This window comes from Eurytemora carolleeae, unplaced genomic scaffold, assembly GCF_000591075.1.
Source record: "Eurytemora carolleeae unplaced genomic scaffold, Eaff_2.0 scaffold104, whole genome shotgun sequence".
NCBI classification, from domain to species: Eukaryota; Metazoa; Arthropoda; class Copepoda; order Calanoida; family Temoridae; genus Eurytemora; species Eurytemora carolleeae.
In genome coordinates this window covers 339,959-359,727 of record NW_019396033.1, presented here as the reverse complement: position 1 = coordinate 359,727, position 19,769 = coordinate 339,959, and the positions used below count along the sequence as shown (strand labels likewise).

General features: G+C 32.1%; 2 protein-coding genes across 5 annotated transcripts; both read right to left on the bottom strand.

Annotated features, from left to right (window-relative positions):
- Positions 1 to 1,678: 1,678 nt before the first annotated feature.
- On the bottom strand, positions 1,679 to 13,366 carry LOC111697323 (uncharacterized). Of its 4 annotated transcripts, none has more exons than XM_023467278.1 (17): positions 13,286 to 13,366; positions 11,798 to 12,122; positions 11,116 to 11,155; positions 10,759 to 10,833; positions 9,919 to 9,975; positions 9,547 to 9,591; positions 8,167 to 8,557; positions 7,375 to 7,488; positions 6,988 to 7,113; positions 6,298 to 6,389; positions 5,431 to 5,566; positions 4,402 to 4,512; positions 4,016 to 4,089; positions 3,571 to 3,616; positions 3,157 to 3,202; positions 2,942 to 2,999; positions 1,679 to 1,796 (listed from the first exon to the last, which is right to left on the bottom strand). In XM_023467278.1, exons 2-17 carry the CDS (start codon positions 11,886 to 11,888, stop codon positions 1,694 to 1,696), a joined length of 1,605 nt encoding a protein of 534 aa, XP_023323046.1. In that variant the 5' UTR covers positions 11,889 to 12,122; positions 13,286 to 13,366; the 3' UTR covers positions 1,679 to 1,693. The 4 variants fall into 4 exon arrangements, with proteins under 4 accessions (XP_023323046.1, XP_023323072.1, XP_023323063.1 ...); XM_023467304.1 differs by having other exon boundaries at positions 3,571 to 3,613; XM_023467295.1 differs by having other exon boundaries at positions 9,919 to 9,972.
- A 1,150-nt stretch (positions 13,367 to 14,516) lies between these two features.
- Positions 14,517 to 18,395, bottom strand: LOC111697377 (uncharacterized). The gene is made up of 3 exons (XM_023467364.1): positions 18,329 to 18,395; positions 16,706 to 16,765; positions 14,517 to 16,639 (listed from the first exon to the last, which is right to left on the bottom strand). Exons 2-3 carry the CDS (start codon positions 16,755 to 16,757, stop codon positions 14,646 to 14,648), a joined length of 2,046 nt encoding a protein of 681 aa, XP_023323132.1. The 5' UTR covers positions 16,758 to 16,765; positions 18,329 to 18,395; the 3' UTR covers positions 14,517 to 14,645.
- Positions 18,396 to 19,769: the final 1,374 nt, after the last annotated feature.

The following is a 19,769-nucleotide window of genomic DNA, read 5'->3' as shown; positions in this document are numbered from 1 at the left end:
AATATGAAAATTGTTTGTTGCATATTTACAAAAGATAAATTTACAAATTTAGATTTATATTTTAAAGATTGTTTTTATTTTTTGCAGGGATTTTCTTATTAAAAGTGTTTGTTTTTCATTTTTCATTTTAGACAACTTAATTATACAGTTAAAACAACTACAGAAGGAAAACTAAGTCCTGGGATGTCATAAATGTGGTCTGCAACAGAGATAAAACTTAATAAATCCCTAAAATATCTGTCATTTATTCAATTAAATTTTCCCGAAATCTAAAACAACTAGCCTTAGAGGGCGCTTCGCGCCCATCTTCTAAATTAATTGTGAACATGTTCTCTTTGTGTACATCGTAAAACAAAACAAAAATAATTCGCGGATTTTCAAAAAAAAATTCGTGGATTTTCAAAATTTTTAAAAATTTAATGAAGATCGAATTTTGATGGAGACAAATATTTAAAATTTCAATCATTCATAAACCTTCCCTGGGGTCCCTAGATGTCCCACAAAAAATTTGGGCCCGATCGGTTCAGCCATTTTGACGTTTGTTGGATACAAACAGACAGACAAACAGACAGACAGACAAGCCAAATTTATATATAGAAGATGAGTTTAATGTCGTCTCTGAATTGGGATATCCTGTATATCCCTAGATTAATCAGATTAGAGTTGAATAGACAGACAACTCTTAGACTCCATTGGTGTGAATTTAAATAGATCAATAAACATATAAAGGGTGAACCCAAAAAAACACACAAAATGGATTTTTTTGATTATTACTAAGAAAATCCATATAATAATGGATGAAAATCCGCAAAACTATTATTTTGGGACCAGTTGATAGTGGATCTACCAAGAAAAAAATGGATAAAAAGCTTAAATCCATCTTGAAATCACAGATAGAGACCTATCTCCAGAAAAAGCCACATGTCAGTGATGGTAAAATAATAAAGTGGCTGTATATTGGTACTGATACGCTCAATGCAATCAAAAAAAGAAAGTCTGAGAAGCTGTGTTGTCTACCAGAAGAAGAAGTTTGCAATGTATGGGTTCTGTGCTGATCACCTAATAGGGAACGGACGACCCTCTGTTCCAGGAAGAAAGATTGCTCAGGTGAAGAGACTGATGAACAATAAGGTTAACGCAGGAGCACCCGGTCCGTTTCTAATAGAGTTGGAGTCTCTCAAACGTCAGTTGTAAGAATCATGAAAAAATATGGATATAATGCATACTACAAGTATAAGGTACAGAAAATGTCAGATGAGCATAAGGAGAGGCGTGAGGAGTGTGCAAGGATGTTCCTTAGTTATCAGTTAAGAGTCTTACTCATTGAAAAAAAATTTCTTGCAAATTTTTTTTTTAATTATAAAAATTTTATCTTTGAAGTTATAAAAGTATACACAAGGAAAGGACACAGTTGATATTCTATTCTAGTACTGCTCAAGTTAAGCATCCTCTCGGAGTCAATACATGAACTCCTTGATGAAGTTGGGATTTAAGGTTTGGAGTGCAACCTTAACCCTAAACATTTTTTTATTTATAGGGTAGGGTGCAGGGTGGAAAAAGTCAAGCACAAAAGTTGTGGATTTACGACAATATGCCTTAATATATTTGACTAGCTTAGGAACCCAGCTTTGTTTGTGCTGCTGCAAACTTCAATCTCTCAAATATATTGAAACAAAGGTTTATAAAAACAAATTTATTTAATCAAAAGAGTAAGGAAAGCAGAATCTTCAGTTGCATATTCAATATATTTAGTATCCACGGTCACCTTCCTCTCCATATCTGTAACGTACAGTAGCCTAAACATGTACAGGTTACTTTCTTCTCATTATCTGTAACATACAGTAATCTAAACATGTACAGGTTGCTTTCTTCTCAATAGCTGTAACGTACAGTAACTTAAACATGTACAGGATACTTTCTTCTCAATATCTGTAACATACAGTAACCTAAAGATGTAACAGGTTACTTTCTTCTCAATATCTGTAACATACAGTAACCTAAACATTTGCAGGTTACTTTCTTCTCAATATCTGTAACATATAGTAACCTTAACATTTGCAGGTTACTTTCTTCTCAATATCTGTACCATACAGTAACCTAAACATGAACAGGTTACGTTCTTATTAATATCTGTAACATACAGTAACCTAAACATGAACAGGTTACTTTCTTCTCAATATCTGTACCATACAGTAACCTTAACATGTAACAGGTTACTTTTTTCTCAGTATCTGTAACATACAGTAACCTAAACATGTAACAGGTTACTTTTTTCTCAATAGCTATAACGTCCAGTATCTAAAACATGTACAGGATACTTTCTTCTCAATATCTATAATACATTGTAACCTAAACATGTACAGGTTACTTTCTTCTCAATATCAGTAACGTACAGTAACTTAAATATGTACAGGTTACTTTCTTCTCAATATCTGTAACGTACAGTACATTAAACATGTACAGGTTACTTTCTTCTTGATATCTGTAATGTACATTAACAGAGATAAGTTAAATGAAAGTACTAATGTAACATATTGTGCATCAAAAAAAAATATTGAAAGTCTAATGAGCATCCAAAATGTGGTCTACATTCTTAGTAATTGTATCTTTAAAATTAACGGAGATATTTACATTTGAACAGTTTTGTTTATTTTGAATAAACTTGAATTTGCACAAATTTCCTAATTTCTCCATCAATTTTGAAGGTTTAAAAATAATAGACCAAAGTTTGGAAAGCCTGAGTCACCCTGTGTATTAGTTTTCAGAAACAATAGCGGCAAGTTTGTCGTCTTCTTTCTTTTTCATCATGAAATGTAGGAAAGGATTTTAAAACTTATTCCATATGTGACGTTTCCAAAATATATGAAAGGGTGAAGACGACAATCAATCTATAGCTTTCTTGCTACTATACTGAACATAATTCTTTTTAAAACCAGTTTACCTGTCTATCGAATCCACAAGTGTAAGATGGCGATCTATTTCACTTTTTGACACAAACACTGATAATTTTAATATTGTTTAAAAGTTATGAAAAAGTATTCCATGTGTAAAAAATGAGTAAAAAAGAAAGACCAATATGAAAATGATAAATTAGAGATTTTAAAGACTTAAACCATATTTTTTAAAGAACTTTTATCTTTTTCCTTTTTAACTTACCTAGCTCATCAATATTGTTGACGGGGGTAATATACTCCATAATAACCTAAATGTTTTGAAGTTCTATTTGCGTTGCGTTGCTAACAAAAAATAAATATTCTTTAATGAATCACTATTTACGAAACACAAGATAAACGTAAAGTAAGAATTCTTACACACGATACAAAAAATACATAGCATTGTAAATATTATTTTTTATCACACAACAAAGATTTATAGACGCCGAATTTAACAGTATGCACTGGACTTGTCTAAATGACGAACGCAATCTGCACAAGTTTTCTTAAACTTTTTACGTTTTAATGACTTTAGCAATAATATTTACGCAACTTGTTTATTATTGCGCGCAAACTAATCAGACCTTGTTGTATTTCGGGTGCGTAAGCGTGTTAGGATTAATTGAACAAATCTTACCGCCATTGGGAGTAAAATCTCATTTGTAGAATCATCATAACAACTTCTGGAAAAATAGAAAAATAAAAACATCAAAATGATGATGTTAATTATTTGTTAGTAAAGATGAAATAAAATAAATAAATATCTAAAGCAATCTATGTTTATTTGCAGAACAAGTTCAAATTAAATGTTTAATTCAAATTAAAACTTTGACAAGTTTCTTCAAATAAACTTAACAAGCTCTTATGATACAGGGTGTTCAAATGAACCTGGGAATTAAGTGGCGCTATTAAAACTGTTTTTGGATAGTTCACGATTAATTTAGAACAAAAAATATTTCGATAAATTCTTAAATTGCAAAATAAGCAGACTATAATATGGAATAGCTTAGGCGATTTTAAATGTCGTCACAATTTCTGCTTGTTTTATGGGACACCCTGTATTTATGGGACACCCTGTACACCTGAGAACTTTCTTGAGAGCCGCTGGTGGGAGAACAATTTCTTTTTCATGATTAGAATACGCACTCACCATCACCTATTTTATCAATATTAAAGGGACTTAAGCGTAATTTCAAGTGACCTACCATTCTGTGAATAGACTCAAAAAGTGTTTAATTTAGGATAGTTTCTCCATTGCTTCATATAAGCAAGAGAACCCGCAAACATAAATAAACAGTTAAAAAACATGGATATCTAATTTATACTTGATCAGGCAAAGTTCTTAAGGGTACCGTTCTAAATCGGGCATTGCCATTTTTGCATGAATGGTCAATTCAAATTACGCTTCTTAGATTTGATAAAAATTATATAAATACATGACATTTCTTGTCCTATTTGTGTTCTGTACCTTGTTTAGCTGTGCTTCATTATAGAATATATCCTGTAATGAGTAGCTGCTGGTCATACAAGTTGTCATATAACCAGCTGATATATGCAACAGCTCATCCATCTTTAATTCCTAGGGTAGTTTAATTGGTGTTAGGTACTTTCCCAAAGGCATTTTCCCGATGGTGATTTCCCAGGTATCAATTTCCCAAGTGACAACTTTCCAACGGTTAGGTTAGGCCCTCTGAGGAGCCGCATGCTGCAATAGGGGCCGAGCAATGCGGCAAGGATGGGCTTGGGGCCGAGCGCCGGGAATAGAACATTCTGGGGGCCAAGCCCTGCGGCTATGACAGACTTGGGAAGTTGCTGCTTAAGAAATTGCACATTTGGGAAGTTGCTGCTTGGGAAAATGTCTTTGGGAAAGTACCTAACATTGTTCAATAAGCTACGGATAGTTCAACTACATGGTAGGTGATTATATTAATACAATTAAGACAACTTTTTTATTTAAGTTTTGATTGTTTACTATAGCTTTTTTCGAATTACAGGTTAACAGATATTTAAAGAGAAGCTTTTAAAATGCTTGTGTTATTTGTGTATCCATGCTGTTTAACAGCTTGAAATATAAATCAAAATCGAAAGTTGTCTTCATTGTTTTGATGTAATCGCCTACCACTGTACTTTAATAATTTTGAAAAATATATATTGGTTTGTATAGGCTTAACACGTGTTTCCAAAAAATAAATATTAGGATGGTTATTAAGAAAAAACGCTGTGTAAAAAAGCTAAATCGTTTTTTGTAGATTCTAGTTTTTGACTCTCTGTCTGCATTTTGTACAGTGGTGCCCATTAAACTATGGAATAAAAAAGAGAAAATTATTTTGTATGTTATGCTTCTATTTAGGCCTTAAGTTAATTATCAGTTACTTGAAAAATAAACTTACATAGGGAAATGGGTCTGAGTATAAACTACTAAATTATTTTATTTCATGATCCCATATTAAATCATAACTTATGTTTTATGGATCCAACTGTACTTGAAAACCTCTACCTTTATACTGTCTTGAAACTTGATTATGAAGCTTGGAGGACGGGTTAGAGAATATAAACTATGCTTTGTTTCAGACGAAATACTTTCTCTTAAATCTAATTCCAGAGATTCTGAACTGCAGTGACGATGCTTATTCCTGAATTGAAATAATTCCTTAAAGAAAACAGAAAACATGACAAAGAAACAGAGTTCTTGCAACAAACTCTTATTTTCTAATCCTTATATCTTTGAAATCTGATGTCGTAGACATTTACTTTTTAAAACTATAAAATCTGTGAGATAAGATAGTGTAAGTTTGAAATATCAAAGATTTACACCATCAGGATGCAAAGATATAGGGATTTTAATATTTCAAGAACTCAGTTTCTTTCAAATTTTTACCAGTTAATTTATTGAGACATTTATAAATAATGAAATATGATATAAATTATTAAGAACATTAAGAAACTCAATATAAAAAAATATATTTTGGTTTATAAAATTATAAAAAATCATGAAATCTCAGGAATTGTTAAAAAAAATATTTAAGACAGGAGAGGCCGAAACTTTTGTTTAAACATTTAATCCTTTGAGAAAAATAAATCTGCTCTTGGCTAATATGAAGGAATGAGAAAATATAAGTCAGCTGCGTAGATCAATAAAATTACAGACAGAACACCCCAAAGTCAGAAGCCCCAATGAGTTATGCGCAGGCTGCGTTGAATGACAAGACAGAGAGATCATGTACGTAACTCCTTTGGGCTTCTGCCTCAGGGTTGCTGTGAACGAAAAACCCCTAAATCTTGACAAGACAACATCAAGTGTTTTATCCATTATGTTAATTAAGATATGGTCAGCTGTTCTCCAGGATTAAACTTTATAGTTAACCTTTTTTTATAAAGCATTTTCTTATTTTGTTCACTTTTCTCAGAGTCGGAGGAAAAATCAGATAAAGATGGTAGAGAGTCCTCTGTATATCCCTTATGTCAGGATATCATTAATTAATTTTAAATAACATCAATTACAAAATCTGTTCATATTTATACTACGCATAGTATTAGTATGTATGTTAAAAAATCAAAACGATCAATGCCAGTTAGTAAATATTTTTAAAATTTTGTCCCAACTTTCATAATAAAATATTTTATCCAAAAACATGGATAAGTCAAAAGAACTGTCTTAAAACTCTGATTTTAGATAAATAAATGAAAAGAAATAATACTAAGCATAGCTAGCTGGAAATTTAAACCATTTGACAACTTTGGACATATATGTAGGATAAAAAAATTCCTTTTTTGGAATCCAGCACCCTAATTCTGAAGAAAATTTGTTCCTATGTAATATGTATATCTGGAATCAGCGTTTCAAGGCGTTTATTTGGATACCCATCAGGGCTTTTGAATAATTTTCCACATTTTAACTTTGACAGAATTGAAAATTTCATAATTGTGATTTTTAACATTCTAAAAAGATATGGTGATATATATTGAGAAGAAAAAGATGTAATTCTAGTGATATATAGTAGGGTTGGGATTTGTTTAAAAACAATCTAAATCATTCTAAATGATATCTCCATACCTCGTGCAGAGTGAAGGAAGATAATGATGAATAAATCTCATTTGCAGTTTTTAAAACTTTTGGAGAACTAGTTTTTGGAGGAGGGGGCGCTTTGGGCTTCTTTCTTTTACAACGCAAACTTCCAGTCTAAAAAATTAAAATTTTTGTTTAAAACTGATGCACCAATCTTAGAAATATGAAATACCAATACATATTTCTGGCTACTGATCAAAAATTTCTTTGGAATAAAATCTAATTAATCAGAGAAAAATGTGTATCTTTAGTAGATCATTTTTTGGCTAACTAGAATTAATTTACAAAAGATTTCTTAAGGTTCATAAGATTGAACATTTTTCTCATATTTCTTGATCTTTAGCTTTAGTAAGAAAATTATAAAAAATATTTTACCTTAGTTTGTATTTTGAGATGTGTGAGACAGGATCCTGGACATGCACTCCTCTGTTTTGACGAGACTAGAGAGAAACCAGATGTATCGGATGTAGAACTTGTTAAGGAACTCTCCTGGAAGTAGATATGGCTGCGTTTGGCTTTTTTTCAATTCACGGTCATTAACGACCCATTCAGATAATTTTTTTCTGTTGTTCAGAAAAAAAATTGAATTCGTTTTTTTTCAGAATTTTTTTATTTGTTTTTGTAGTTTTCTAACTGATTGATTTTTCAATTAAATCTTTCATATAGTGAGCTCGTCCCTTTAGTAAAAAATATTCATTCAAAAAATAGTTATTTAGTAAAAAAAAACTTTAGCTTTTTCAAAAGTTTGTTCGAAAAACAGGTTTGCTCAGTAAAAAAAACTTTTGTTATTTTTAAAAGTTCGTTCGAAAACGTTTAGTAAAAAAAGACCGTTTATTTAAAAGTTTGAACGAAAAAATCACTCAGTCATGCAGAAAAGAACATGTTTGTTCAACAGATGATTTAAAAATGTTCATTAACGTTCTCTCCAATCCAGAAAATGCAAATGATTGTTGATGACTTCAAATCTGTTTTATACTTTTTCATTCAAAACGCAAATTTCCACAAAAAAAGTACTCAAGGAAAAGGCAAAATATTTATGTTAAATAGGTCAAATTGTGATCGAAAGTCCCAGCTTTCTGGAATAAGAACAGAATCGTTAAATCCATGTGGGCAATTCATCGTTCACAAAAAATTCCACTCGTTCACCTAAACTATGTTCATCTCTACCTGAAACGCTTGCCTGGGAAGAGGAATAGATTGTACAGAGTAAACTGAACCTTTCGAGGAGAAGGACGGAGATTTGGACACTTGAGAACCTAGACTGTGCACACTGGACACTAGTTTCCGCTGCTTTGGGGGAAGAGGAGGAGGGTTGGATTCAAAGAGTTCAGTGACAGGACTTGAATCTGATCTACGGGTTAAAGCTGATTCAAGGAGAGGTTTAGATCTACAGGTTGAATCTGATTCAGAGACAGGTTTAGGTCTCCGGGTTGAATCTGATTCAGGGAAAGGTTTAGATCTCCAGGTTGAATCTGATTCAGGGAGAGGTTTAGATCTCCGGGTTAAATCTGATTCAGGAAGAGGTTTTGTTCTCCGGGTACTGGTAGAGGAACAAGATCTGGGATCAGATTTAATTAAAAGAGAGAAATATTTGAACTGTGTAAACAAAGTTGAAATACTTCTCTTTAGCTTAAACCGCCGCGTTAGAAAAATGGTTTGGATTTAATTACGTGGTTTAACTGCAATCATTGTCGTATATATCAATACAATGAAGACGACTTTCTATTTAAATGTTTTATTTCTACCAAGCTTGGATACACATATAAATACATAAACACATGGAAACAAAGAGAAGCTGTCAATTAACAGCTTCTTTTGGTTTACTTGTAAACTTGTAAGTTAAAAAACTTGTTAGAAATCAAAACTTAAAGGGAGCGTTTGAGAAAAATGAAAGGGGGTATAGGCTTATGGCGAAAAATAAGTGTTTTTGATCGCTTCTAATCTTACTTCTTTCTGTTGCGTCTATAAAGAGAAAATTGTTAAAAAACGACTCATGCTTAAGAACGTAGCCTCCATACATACTTAGAAAGTTGCAACATTTAACTTGGATCATAAAATAATCAATTTAATTCCAAACAAATAATTCAGATATTACAAACAATAGTCATCGATTATTTTTCGCCGCATCCGTATAAAATTAATATTTGATAAAATATTTTTTTTTTTAATAATATTCACTGGTGCCGGATTTTCGAAACAGGATTAAATGTTTTCAAAAGTAACATCAGATCATAAAAAATGGAAAAATATTATAAAATATTAAATATATAAGGATGCATCGAAAAATTATTGATGATTATTGGTTATAATATCTGAATGATTTGTTTGGAATTAAATTAATATTTTACGATCTGAGTTAATTGTTTCAACTTTTTGAATTTGTATGGATGCTACGTTCTTCGCAATGAGTATTTTTTAACAATTTTCTCCTTATATCTTCGCAACAGATAGAATTCGCGAACACTCCCTTTTAATAGACAAGCCGTCTTCATTGTATGGATAAAAACACCAACCACTGTACATCTCATTATATATGAAATCTGGTTCCTGGATTGTCTTCTGGTAGCTGGCTCAACATAATTGGCCAAATTCCTTAAATAATTTATTTACAATTTTTCAAAATCAAAACATATTAATCTTTATTTATAAATTCCCCCAGGACTGATTCGCTGCAAATTTTGTTTGGGAAAGGTTTATAGCGAGGTTTGAAAATTGGGTTTTCTTTGATAGAGTAAACTCCAGGCAAAACCATGGGTGCCCTAGCTAGTAGAAAAGTAATTATAGAAAAAAAAATCGTAGATATATTTTTTATAATTTGGGATCACATTTAATTACTAAGTTTTCCATTATATTTTTTTAAATGTAGTGTTTACCAATAGATGTTCTCCCAATGATTATTTATTTATGTTTTTTTCTCACCAATGACATCCTGCACTGAATGCTGAGGAAGATTTTCTTTCCGAGCCACCAGACCTGCTAACAGTTCAAATGAATATAAAGTTTTTAAAATGATTTTTACTTTTACTTGATTCTAAACTTGAAAATATAGTTCATGATTAAAAATGTGTAAACTAAATTTGTTGTTATTTTTCCGCAAATTGTTCTGTAAAAAGCAAGTTTTTAAACGGACTTTGTATTGTAACCGAAATAAATCCTGAAAAAAGGTTCAGGAAACCCATTTAAAAATTCTTTAGCAATTATAAGGAAAACTTTTTTAGTAAATTTAAGGAAAAATTAATCAGCAAATAAAAGGAATACTTGTTTAGCAATTATAAAGAAAACTTGTTTAGCAATTGTAAGGAAAACTTGTTCAGTAAATTTAAGGAAAGATTGATCAGCAAATATAAGGAAAACTATGCTTAGAAATTTAGTGGAAAACTTGTTTAGTAAAGTTAAGGAAAAATTGATCAGCAAATATAAGGAAAACTTGTTTAGCATTTATAAGGAAAACCTGCAAAAAAAAAATTATTTAAAACATTATTTAAAATTATTTAAAACTTTTAAGGTTTTGGACTTTTAAAATGTTCCACAAGTTTAAAGTTTGTGGCAAAGACTCTGCAGTTCCTTTTAAAATTGTAAATTTTAAAGATTTGAGACATTTACTTTCCTTACAATATGCCGAATTTTAGCCCTCTTTTTGGTTAAAATTTTTGCATGGTTTAATAAAGCAAATTTTTACAAAACACAGTTTTGAATTGTGGGAACCTTGAAAGAATTTTGAAGTCCAAAAACCTCAAAAGTTTTCCAATGATTCCCAACCTGCGGATGGGTAGAACGGGGAGAGAGGATGAAAATTCTCCTTTTCCACGGAAAGTTGTTTCTTTTTTCTCCTCCCTGGAGTAAATTCAAAACTACAATGATAATTAAACATTTTTTAACTTAAAATATATATATATTAGCTTTTTCTATTTTTATTGGCAAAAAAATAAATTTTTTTGAATTTTTATCATGAACAGTTTAAAAAAATTTTTTGATGATTTTAAAATTAGAATTTTGGAAGAGAAAATTGTCAAAAAGAAACAAAAGTTACAGTCCCAATTGCTTTTTGTCCCACTGAATAAAAAAGTTTTTAAATATAGATTAGATTCCAAAACAGCTTTATATAAAAACTTTTACCTCAATCCAATATTTCCGTCCTGTGAAATAAAAAGTTCTCCTGTATCAGATTATCAGATTAAAACAATTATTTCCTAAGCTAAAGATCTATTCTACAGATATGGGGAAAATGTTAATGTTAAATGAAAATGTTAAATAATAATATTCATAAAAACTAAAAGGAAATATTAAAAAAAAACAAGGTTTAAAATATAAACATTATAAAGGATGTCCAAAAAAAATAAAGAAACCGAACACAAACTCTAATTTTCTAATCCCTTTCTAATTCCATGTTGAACTAGATGGGGTAAACCTTTGATATTTCAAACTCTGACAATTTAATCTAGCAGAATTTATAGCTTTGAATATCAAAAGTCTTGCAAAGATATATGTAAAAGTCTTGCAAAGATATATGTAATGGAAAATAAGAGTTCATTTCTAAGTTCAAATTAAGCGTTAAAAAATGTTTTTCATGCTTTCCATATTTTCTTCATCATCACATCACATCACAAGGCTAAAAAATTACGCAAAAGTTTTAATTGGTGGATTTTCGAATAATTTAAATATCCAAATTTTTTTGCAAGCAAAATTTTTAAATTTCACACAAAAAATAGGTCCAAATAGTTTTTTTGATACAGAAACAAAAACAAAAACAAAAAAACATTTGAAACATATTTGACTTTTTATAAAATCTAATAATTTCCATGAGAGAAGCCCTTGTTAAGAATTTTAGTGAGAACTGTGTGCTTGAGAAATATTTTACGCTTCGCGGAGGCTTGATCTTCAACATCCATGATAATTGATCAGCTTCGAGGAGGGTTATTCTTCAACATCAATAATAATTAATCAGCTTCGAGGAGGGTTGATCTTCAACGTCCATGATAATTAATCAGCTTCGAGGAGGGTCAATCTTCAACATCAATGATAATTAATCAGCTTCGAGGAGGGTCAATCTTCAACATCAATGATAATTGATCAGCTTTGAGGAAGGTTGATCTTCAACATCCATGATAATTGATCAGCTTCCACTAAAACAGATAAATATTCAATTTTTTTAAATAGCTAATGCGTATTGACGAAAAAGAATGTACATGCCAAAAAAATAATATGGATAAAATCAAGCCTATTGGAAAAATTGTCCATAATAAAAGTCTGAAAAAAATATATACCAGAAAAAAAAACTATTCTCATTAGATTATCAAATCATTTAGTATGGAATGTGATGTTCTTCAACTATTAAGATATTTACAGAAAATGTTCATATTCTTTAAATTGTAAAAATGTACAATGTAAGTATGAATACCTCTCTTCCCAGTACAGTCTGCAATAAGACACTTAAAAAAAATTTTAGAATTTTTTATGAAACTAAATTTGTCCTAACACCAAGCCAAGTTTGCCTATAGCATATTTCAATAACAATACAGATAGAACATTAGATGTCGTCCTTTCAAGATTTAGGGCTTTTCGGTTGACAATAAACCGGAGGCAGAAGCCCAAAGGAGTTATGCACATGCCACGTTTTACAAGACAGAGAGATAGTCTGTTCCATGGATATAATGCAAGGAAAGCTATTTCAAAGGTGTACACATCTTTTGTACTGCAGTGTACTGTCACTGGGCGGTAATGTAAACACAAGACGGATGTTGAAGCCTGTCATGGGATCCATCTTTCACATAAATAATCAATGAAATATTCTGGTCATAGAAAACTATTATGCGAATTATGCTTTTAACCTCCTCGGATACTAAACGAACACTGAGGCTTCTATTCTTGTTTACAAATTCCGCCTAGAGAGAACTGGTTTCAATATGTGCGCAGAGTATACGCAACTGCAATTAACTTTCCTTGCATTACATTCTTGGTCTGTTCTAACTAATAACGTATTATTATTAATCTATGACCTATAATATCAACATTATCATTGAACATTAAGCAAAATTAAAAATTTGTCAAAGAAAACCAAAGAAAATCCAGGTTTTTGATGACTTGAAAAAATTAATACAAGGTTAACTTAAATAGATGATAATTTAATGACAACCTTCTAAAACAATGATGATCAAAGGTTTAATAATAGTTTCTGCATTATAAATATAAATATGTAAAAATGTAAGAATAAAGACTGAGTAAACTTCTTACAGTCGTCTTTGAAGTCTCATTATTTGTGAGTAACCCTGTATGTAAGATAGCAAACCTTTCTGCTTAGCATAGTCCCTGGTGAAGAACTGAATTGAAATATATTCAAACTGAAAACACGAGACAAGCTTTCTTTTCCCTTGAGAAAAATAACTTAAAAATAATATCCAGTGTTTAAAAAAATTATGATTTGTAAAAATATTAATAATGAAATAATGTTTGTTTTTCTGTATTTTTGTATTTTTATTTTTAATTAATGTGAATAATATCTAGCTTTGGTGCAGTGGAGAATATTTTGATGGTTATCTAGGTAAAGGTTTAAACCAACCACTACAATTTCATTCAGTTTTCAAACTTTTGGAGTAGACCAATATATAATTTCTTTAAATCTGCATTCTTTCGGAGCGGATTTATTTATTTTCATGTTAAACTTAAAATCTTGACAGTTTGCTTTTTTAAAATTAATTTGAGAGTCTTATGAAAATTATGAATGAATATATATAGCTCATAGCTTAGAGCTTAATACAAATGAAATATAAAGCGTAATATAAAAAATAGGCTTTTTTACTTTATCAATTTATTTATTTCTAATTTTTTTATGAAACAAATTATTTAATACATGTATTTAATGCTGAATGCAAGAATGCAGATAATCATTTTTCCAATCTTCTTGTTTCCTGGCTGTCCTGTTTTGCTCATTCAATTAGCTGCATACCCCCGCCCCCCCAGGAGGGTTAATATAAAAATAGGCTTTAATAGCTTAACATTTTCAAAGATTGAAATTGTTTTGGCACAATTTAAAAAATAAATATTCCAGCCATAATCTACTGATTAATAATGAAATCTTAGAATTTTATCCTATGTAAATTATCCTGTTTATATGCGAATAGCAATTTTGACTTTTCGAGCATTTCCTTTAAGGTTAAAATTTTAAAAACCTTTAAAAAATTAGTCACCACACAGCAAGTCAAAATATATTTCAAATTGTCTCAGTAAAACAACAATATCTGATCTTAATGTCTAAAAATGTACTTTCTTGAACCAATCAGAAGAGAACAGCATTATGTGCATCCACTGCTGAGAACTCAGAGTTAGCAAAATCTGACAGAGTTTTCGATAGGTAGAACTGTCTTTGGTCAATATTAATAGGTCGACATCAATACTAGGATTCTAATGGTACAGTTAAATCCTGTTCCGAACTTGGGCAGAACTAAAAAGGTATTGGTCTGAGGCTGTTAATCTTTCCATAATCTTCAAATTCTTGGTTTCTCTTAATCTTAAGATAAATCTGAAGAATTGTAAGTTCTCCTAGACACCTAGGAGATATATGTATTTGAACTAATAATAAACTGTAATATACAGAGGACAAGAATATGCAATACAAAAGAATAAATTTCATCAACTAGTCCTGATGATATTTACATTTCAAGGTTTACTTTTCCATCTGCTACTGTCAGAGCATAGGTCTTACCAGCAACATTCTTGCTGATCTTCATGTTGTACTTGTAGCTGGCAAAGTCAAAGGCTCCCTTGATCTCAGTGTGAACTGGGGATGGCCATGGAGAATTCTGGAAAGATGAATCTCCCTGCCAGTCAACGTTGATTGCAGAGGAGGTGAAAGATGACTTGATATCTCTTGAGATTTCATATTCTCCCCAACGAGCGTTCTTTCCTTTGCCATGTGCCTTGACGACCATTGCAGCTGGATTAGTAACATCCCATTCAATATGGGCATCCAGGGTTCTTTCTGTTCCATCAAGATTAACATGAACCTTGTTGGATTTCAAATTATCAGAATCCCAAGAGATGGTGGTGGTCAGACTTCTGCCATTGGGAAGGGTTGAGGTCTGTGTAATCTTGTTGTCTCCCTTGGTAAATCCAGCCTTGATAAGTTCTTTGCCATTAAGTTCAATTCTTCTGGTCTCTCCGTCAACCTTTTCAATCTTGAAAGAACTGATGGCATTTGTGTTTGACTTGATCTTCAAGTAGTTTCCTGGAGAATGGTCTGCCTCAAACTCAATAGATTCTCTACCTGTGGGAAGAATAGAAGGAAGAATTCTGGGGGCAACAATCTTGAAAACAGCCGGGTTATTCCTGGAGTTCATATCAACAGTCAAGACAGAGACGCTGTCCTTGGTTAGATCAACATCCAGAGATAGCTTGTAGGGGGTGTTTCTGTCAACATACAGCTTTGCATGCATTGTTCTCTGCTTGAAGCATCCATACTTGCAGAAAACAGGATAGGCTACAGATTTTTCATTGACATCAAATTGGGAATCAACCTTAAGCTCATAAGAGTCAGCTTTCATGGTGGGAACAATGTCATTTGTATATTCAAGGAAAGTTTCCCCTCCCCTTGTTGCAACTCCATGGAAATGTCTTGAATGATCAGCCTTCTTTTCCCTAGTAAGCTCAAGCTTGAGGTCAAGTCCTGTCTTAGGAAGATATTGAACCTTGAATTCTTGTTTGTCTCCTCCCTGGAGTCCTAACCTCAGCTTTCCTTCTCCAACACCAACAGCAGAATACCTCAACTCATACTTAGCACTTTGGTCATCCTTGTTCAGTTTACCCTTCAGCTTAGCACTGACCAGATCTCTACCGTTGAAGTTTACCTTAAGTCCTCCTCCGGATAAGTCCTTCTTTGCCTCAAATTCCAGTTTATATTCCCCAGATCCTCCTAGGTTAACTTTGGCTTCAAAGGAAATGTCTTCACCATCATTATCAAAGTCTAGTTCAACCTCATAGTTCAGGCCATTGGCATCAATGTTAATCTTGACAGATTTGTCTGCCTTGTCAAGAACTCCTTCCATGATGTAAGTCTTGCCATTTCCCTCGAGCACAGCATTAATCTTCTCTCCAGGAACTCTGTCTACGTTCAGAGTGTAATCATTTCCATGCTCACACTTGTATGTTCCCTGGAGAACAGTCTTCCTATCTGATTTCATTGTGATCTCAAAGATGGGAATCAATTTCTGAGCAGGGTTATTTTTGGAGACCACAGACATCTTGGTTTTCCAGAAGTTACCTTCCTTGGTCCTCTCAAGGTGAGCTGTTCCAAGTTCCTCATTGCTGTGATGAAGTTCATAGTCAATGGTCATATCAAAGAGACCATCCTTAGCTTCTGCACCTCCATCAAATGAAACAGCCAACTTGACCAACTCACTCTTGGCCTTAGGGATAAGTTTCTTCAGGTTGTTTACAGTGATGTCAGCCTTGCCTCCCTTGGCTTGGTTGCTGGGGTCAATATACTTAATTCCAACGTTGACTCCAAGACGATCCAAAGAAAACTCTTTGTCGTAAGCGCTCCTTCGTACTCTACTGAGACCAAAAGCATCAGCCACAGATTCAGGGTTGTGGATCATGGCCTGGAGCATGTCAAAGACAACATCCTCCTGAACAGGAACAGCAGCACCTACACAACAAAGTATTTTCTAACTTTCTTTATTTGCTAAACTTCAATATTTTCGTGGTTTTTTACCATTGGTCAGAGCAACAGCCAGGGAAAGACAGATAGCAAGTCTCCAGATCATCTTGAAACCTAAAAAAAAAGAAATTAAAACCAAAAATTGCTTATAAAATTTTTTCTCTCTTGTTCAAAGTAAAATTATCAGCGATTCTTAAACTTTCTAGGTTTTTAAACTTTACTCTAAGCTACAATTTGCAACAATTTACTTTCAGTTAAACATGACAAAAATGATGTAATAATTTAAAACTACTCAATTTAGCAAAACACAATTAATAGATATATCAATATCTAATTATAGTTCCTGAAATCCTAGATCGATGTGCCACAAATTTTGATTGGGGAACTCAGTAGAACCACTGGAAGGTTCTATAGTTTCGATTGAAAAAGTTAAGTTGAGTGGGTTGACTTTTCAATTTTAAGGAAAAAAATTAATTTTCAGGCAAAGCTGGGTTCCCAAGCTAGTTGCTGGTAAGTAATAAGAAAATGGTTTGTTTCATTAGCTGTGCATATTATGCTCACTAGAAGGAGATAATTAATTTAGTGCCCTGTCCCATTCTTCTGTAGGTATGTTCATTGTTCAGAGTGCCTTAACCCTAAACAGGCTGGGGGGGGGACGTTTGGCGCCCCCCTTGTAGTTTTTTTTGTCCTAGCACTCTCATTTTTGACACTATCACCGTGCAATTGTGTGACTTTTAATGAAAAGTAATTTAAAGGATTTCTGGTTAATTTTTTTTTTATTTATAGGGTGGGTAAGGGCGGAAAAATGTCCAGTCTGTGAAAAAAAATCTATGAATAGCCCTTAACTTTTTGTGACTAAAGCTACAGATATAAAAACTATATTTTTGAAAAGTCCTTGAAAAATGCACGTTTAGATTTGTAACTTTGAGATTTGTTTAAAAAAAATATACTTTTTAATTTTTTAACCCTTTTTTGAGACATTTTTCCAACCCTCCCTAGCGCCCAAACATTAAAGTTATTGGTCTAATTTTTTTCTATAAGTGGCCTTGAAAAAATGGGCTATGAACATGTATGTAAACCCTATACCTATTCTCTAAGGCCTTTTGTTAGGGGGCACCAAACACCCCCCCCCGGCTATACATAGATTCAGATCCCCCAGCCTGTATAGGGCTAAAATTAGCCGGATACTTCTAATGAACTGGAGTTTTCGTGTGTCTATTGCGGTTTTAAAAACAAAAGTATCAGAAATAAAGTTACTTATGATGGAACTTTGTTCAATTATCTCACAACAAATTCTAATTTTCTCATGCCTGTATCTTTACAAACTAATGGTTTAAATTTTTGATATTCAGAATTTTGAAAATTTGATTTACAAGAATTTAATGTTTGAAATATTAGAGGTTCACAAGATCTTGTTGGAAAACAAAGATTTATGGATTAGAAAACTAGAATTTGTTGCGAGTGTTTAGTTTTTTTTGAAAAATGTAATTTTTCGGTTTAAAAATGATTTTTCTAAATCACTTTGGTACTAAAATTTTGGGCTTTCAAAAATTTTTTATTTACCCTATAAATCTTTCTTATTCTGGAATTGTAAGTTTAATGAATACAAGTTCAGTTTGATATTAAAATAAAACAATCTGATGAACAAAGCAATAGTAAATTTAAGAATATGCTTACCCTATGAAGTCTGGGGCTCGAGTGAGTATAAGAGACCACATGTATCCAAGATATAAGCTCATCTCAGCACCCCATGCTTATCTAACAATCTAGTTTACACAGATTTACAAAGTTTAACAAATTCCCAGATATAGATAAAGAGAACTTTGAACTTTGTTAATATACCTTGGAGTCAAACCTTGGAGTTAAACCTTGGAGTTAAACCTTGGAGTTAAACCTTGGAGTTAAACCTTGGAGTTAAACCTTGGAGTTAAACCTTGGAGTTAAACCTTTAGCAAATGATCTAATTTATGTCAGAGTTCACCCTATCCCATTCTATGGTGGCTTTGATACAACATGGTGAGTGTGTGAACAAGATTATAGCTTTTGTTTCCAAGCCATTATGTTTCATGATTGTTTTCATAATGACTAGGAATTCAGGTTTCTTCGTTATTCAAAAAATGTGAAATTTCTCTTTTTGATAAAAAAAAATAATTTTCGAAGAAATTTTCAGACTTGACAGGGGTCGACACTTTTGTATGAGATGGCATAAAGGAGTTATGTTTTTGCCATAAACTTTTCCAAACTAAATTTTCTAGTTTCTATATCTTTGTAACCTGATGATGTAAACCGTTGATAAACTTTTATCAAACAGAATTCTATGTTTTAAAAATTCTACGAAATTGCGTTGTAAAGAAACAGGGATGAGAAATTCAGAATATTTTTTTGGCAAAGGCTCAATTTATATTAAATTTTGCCAAAAACAGCAACTTTTCGTGTCTTTTAGAGATATATCTTTTAAAGATATTCAGAGTTAGAGGTCTATTCTTCAAAGTTAGCTGGTCTTTAACAATCTTATTTTGGACAATGAATAAAGGTTTTAACTGCATATGTCGGGTCAATAACTATACGTATATGGACTTTCTTGAAGGATAACATATATATAAAGTTCAACAATACTCTCAAGTTAGGTTATTACGAGATTACTACTCGGTAGGTAGGTAGGTAGGTAGGTAGGTAGGTAGGTAGGTAGGTAGGTAGGTAGGTAGGTAGGTAGGTAGGTAGGTAGGCCCCCTTTTTATCTCATTTGTGTATCATGGAGATCAAAGAGCTATGCAAATTAATGAGTACATTTTCAACACTGAATCAACTTTAAAGTTTTGCAAAGCCTTGGGTTTTTGGTTTTACGTTACTAATTTACATATGCTTTTTTGTAACCCTAGAAATATACATTTGAGAATTACAATGCGCTTGTTTCTTCACATATACTTTTTCTGGACTAGAGACATGTAACTCACTCATATATCTAAACTTTATGGGCAAAATCATTGGTGATGGGAGTGGGGGGGGGGGTAACACCCTCATAACTCCTCTCTTATTCTATATTAGACCAAAACAGTCCAATCGGGTCTCTATATCTTCATCCATGGGTTTAGATAAAAGCTGTAGACATAAAGTACGC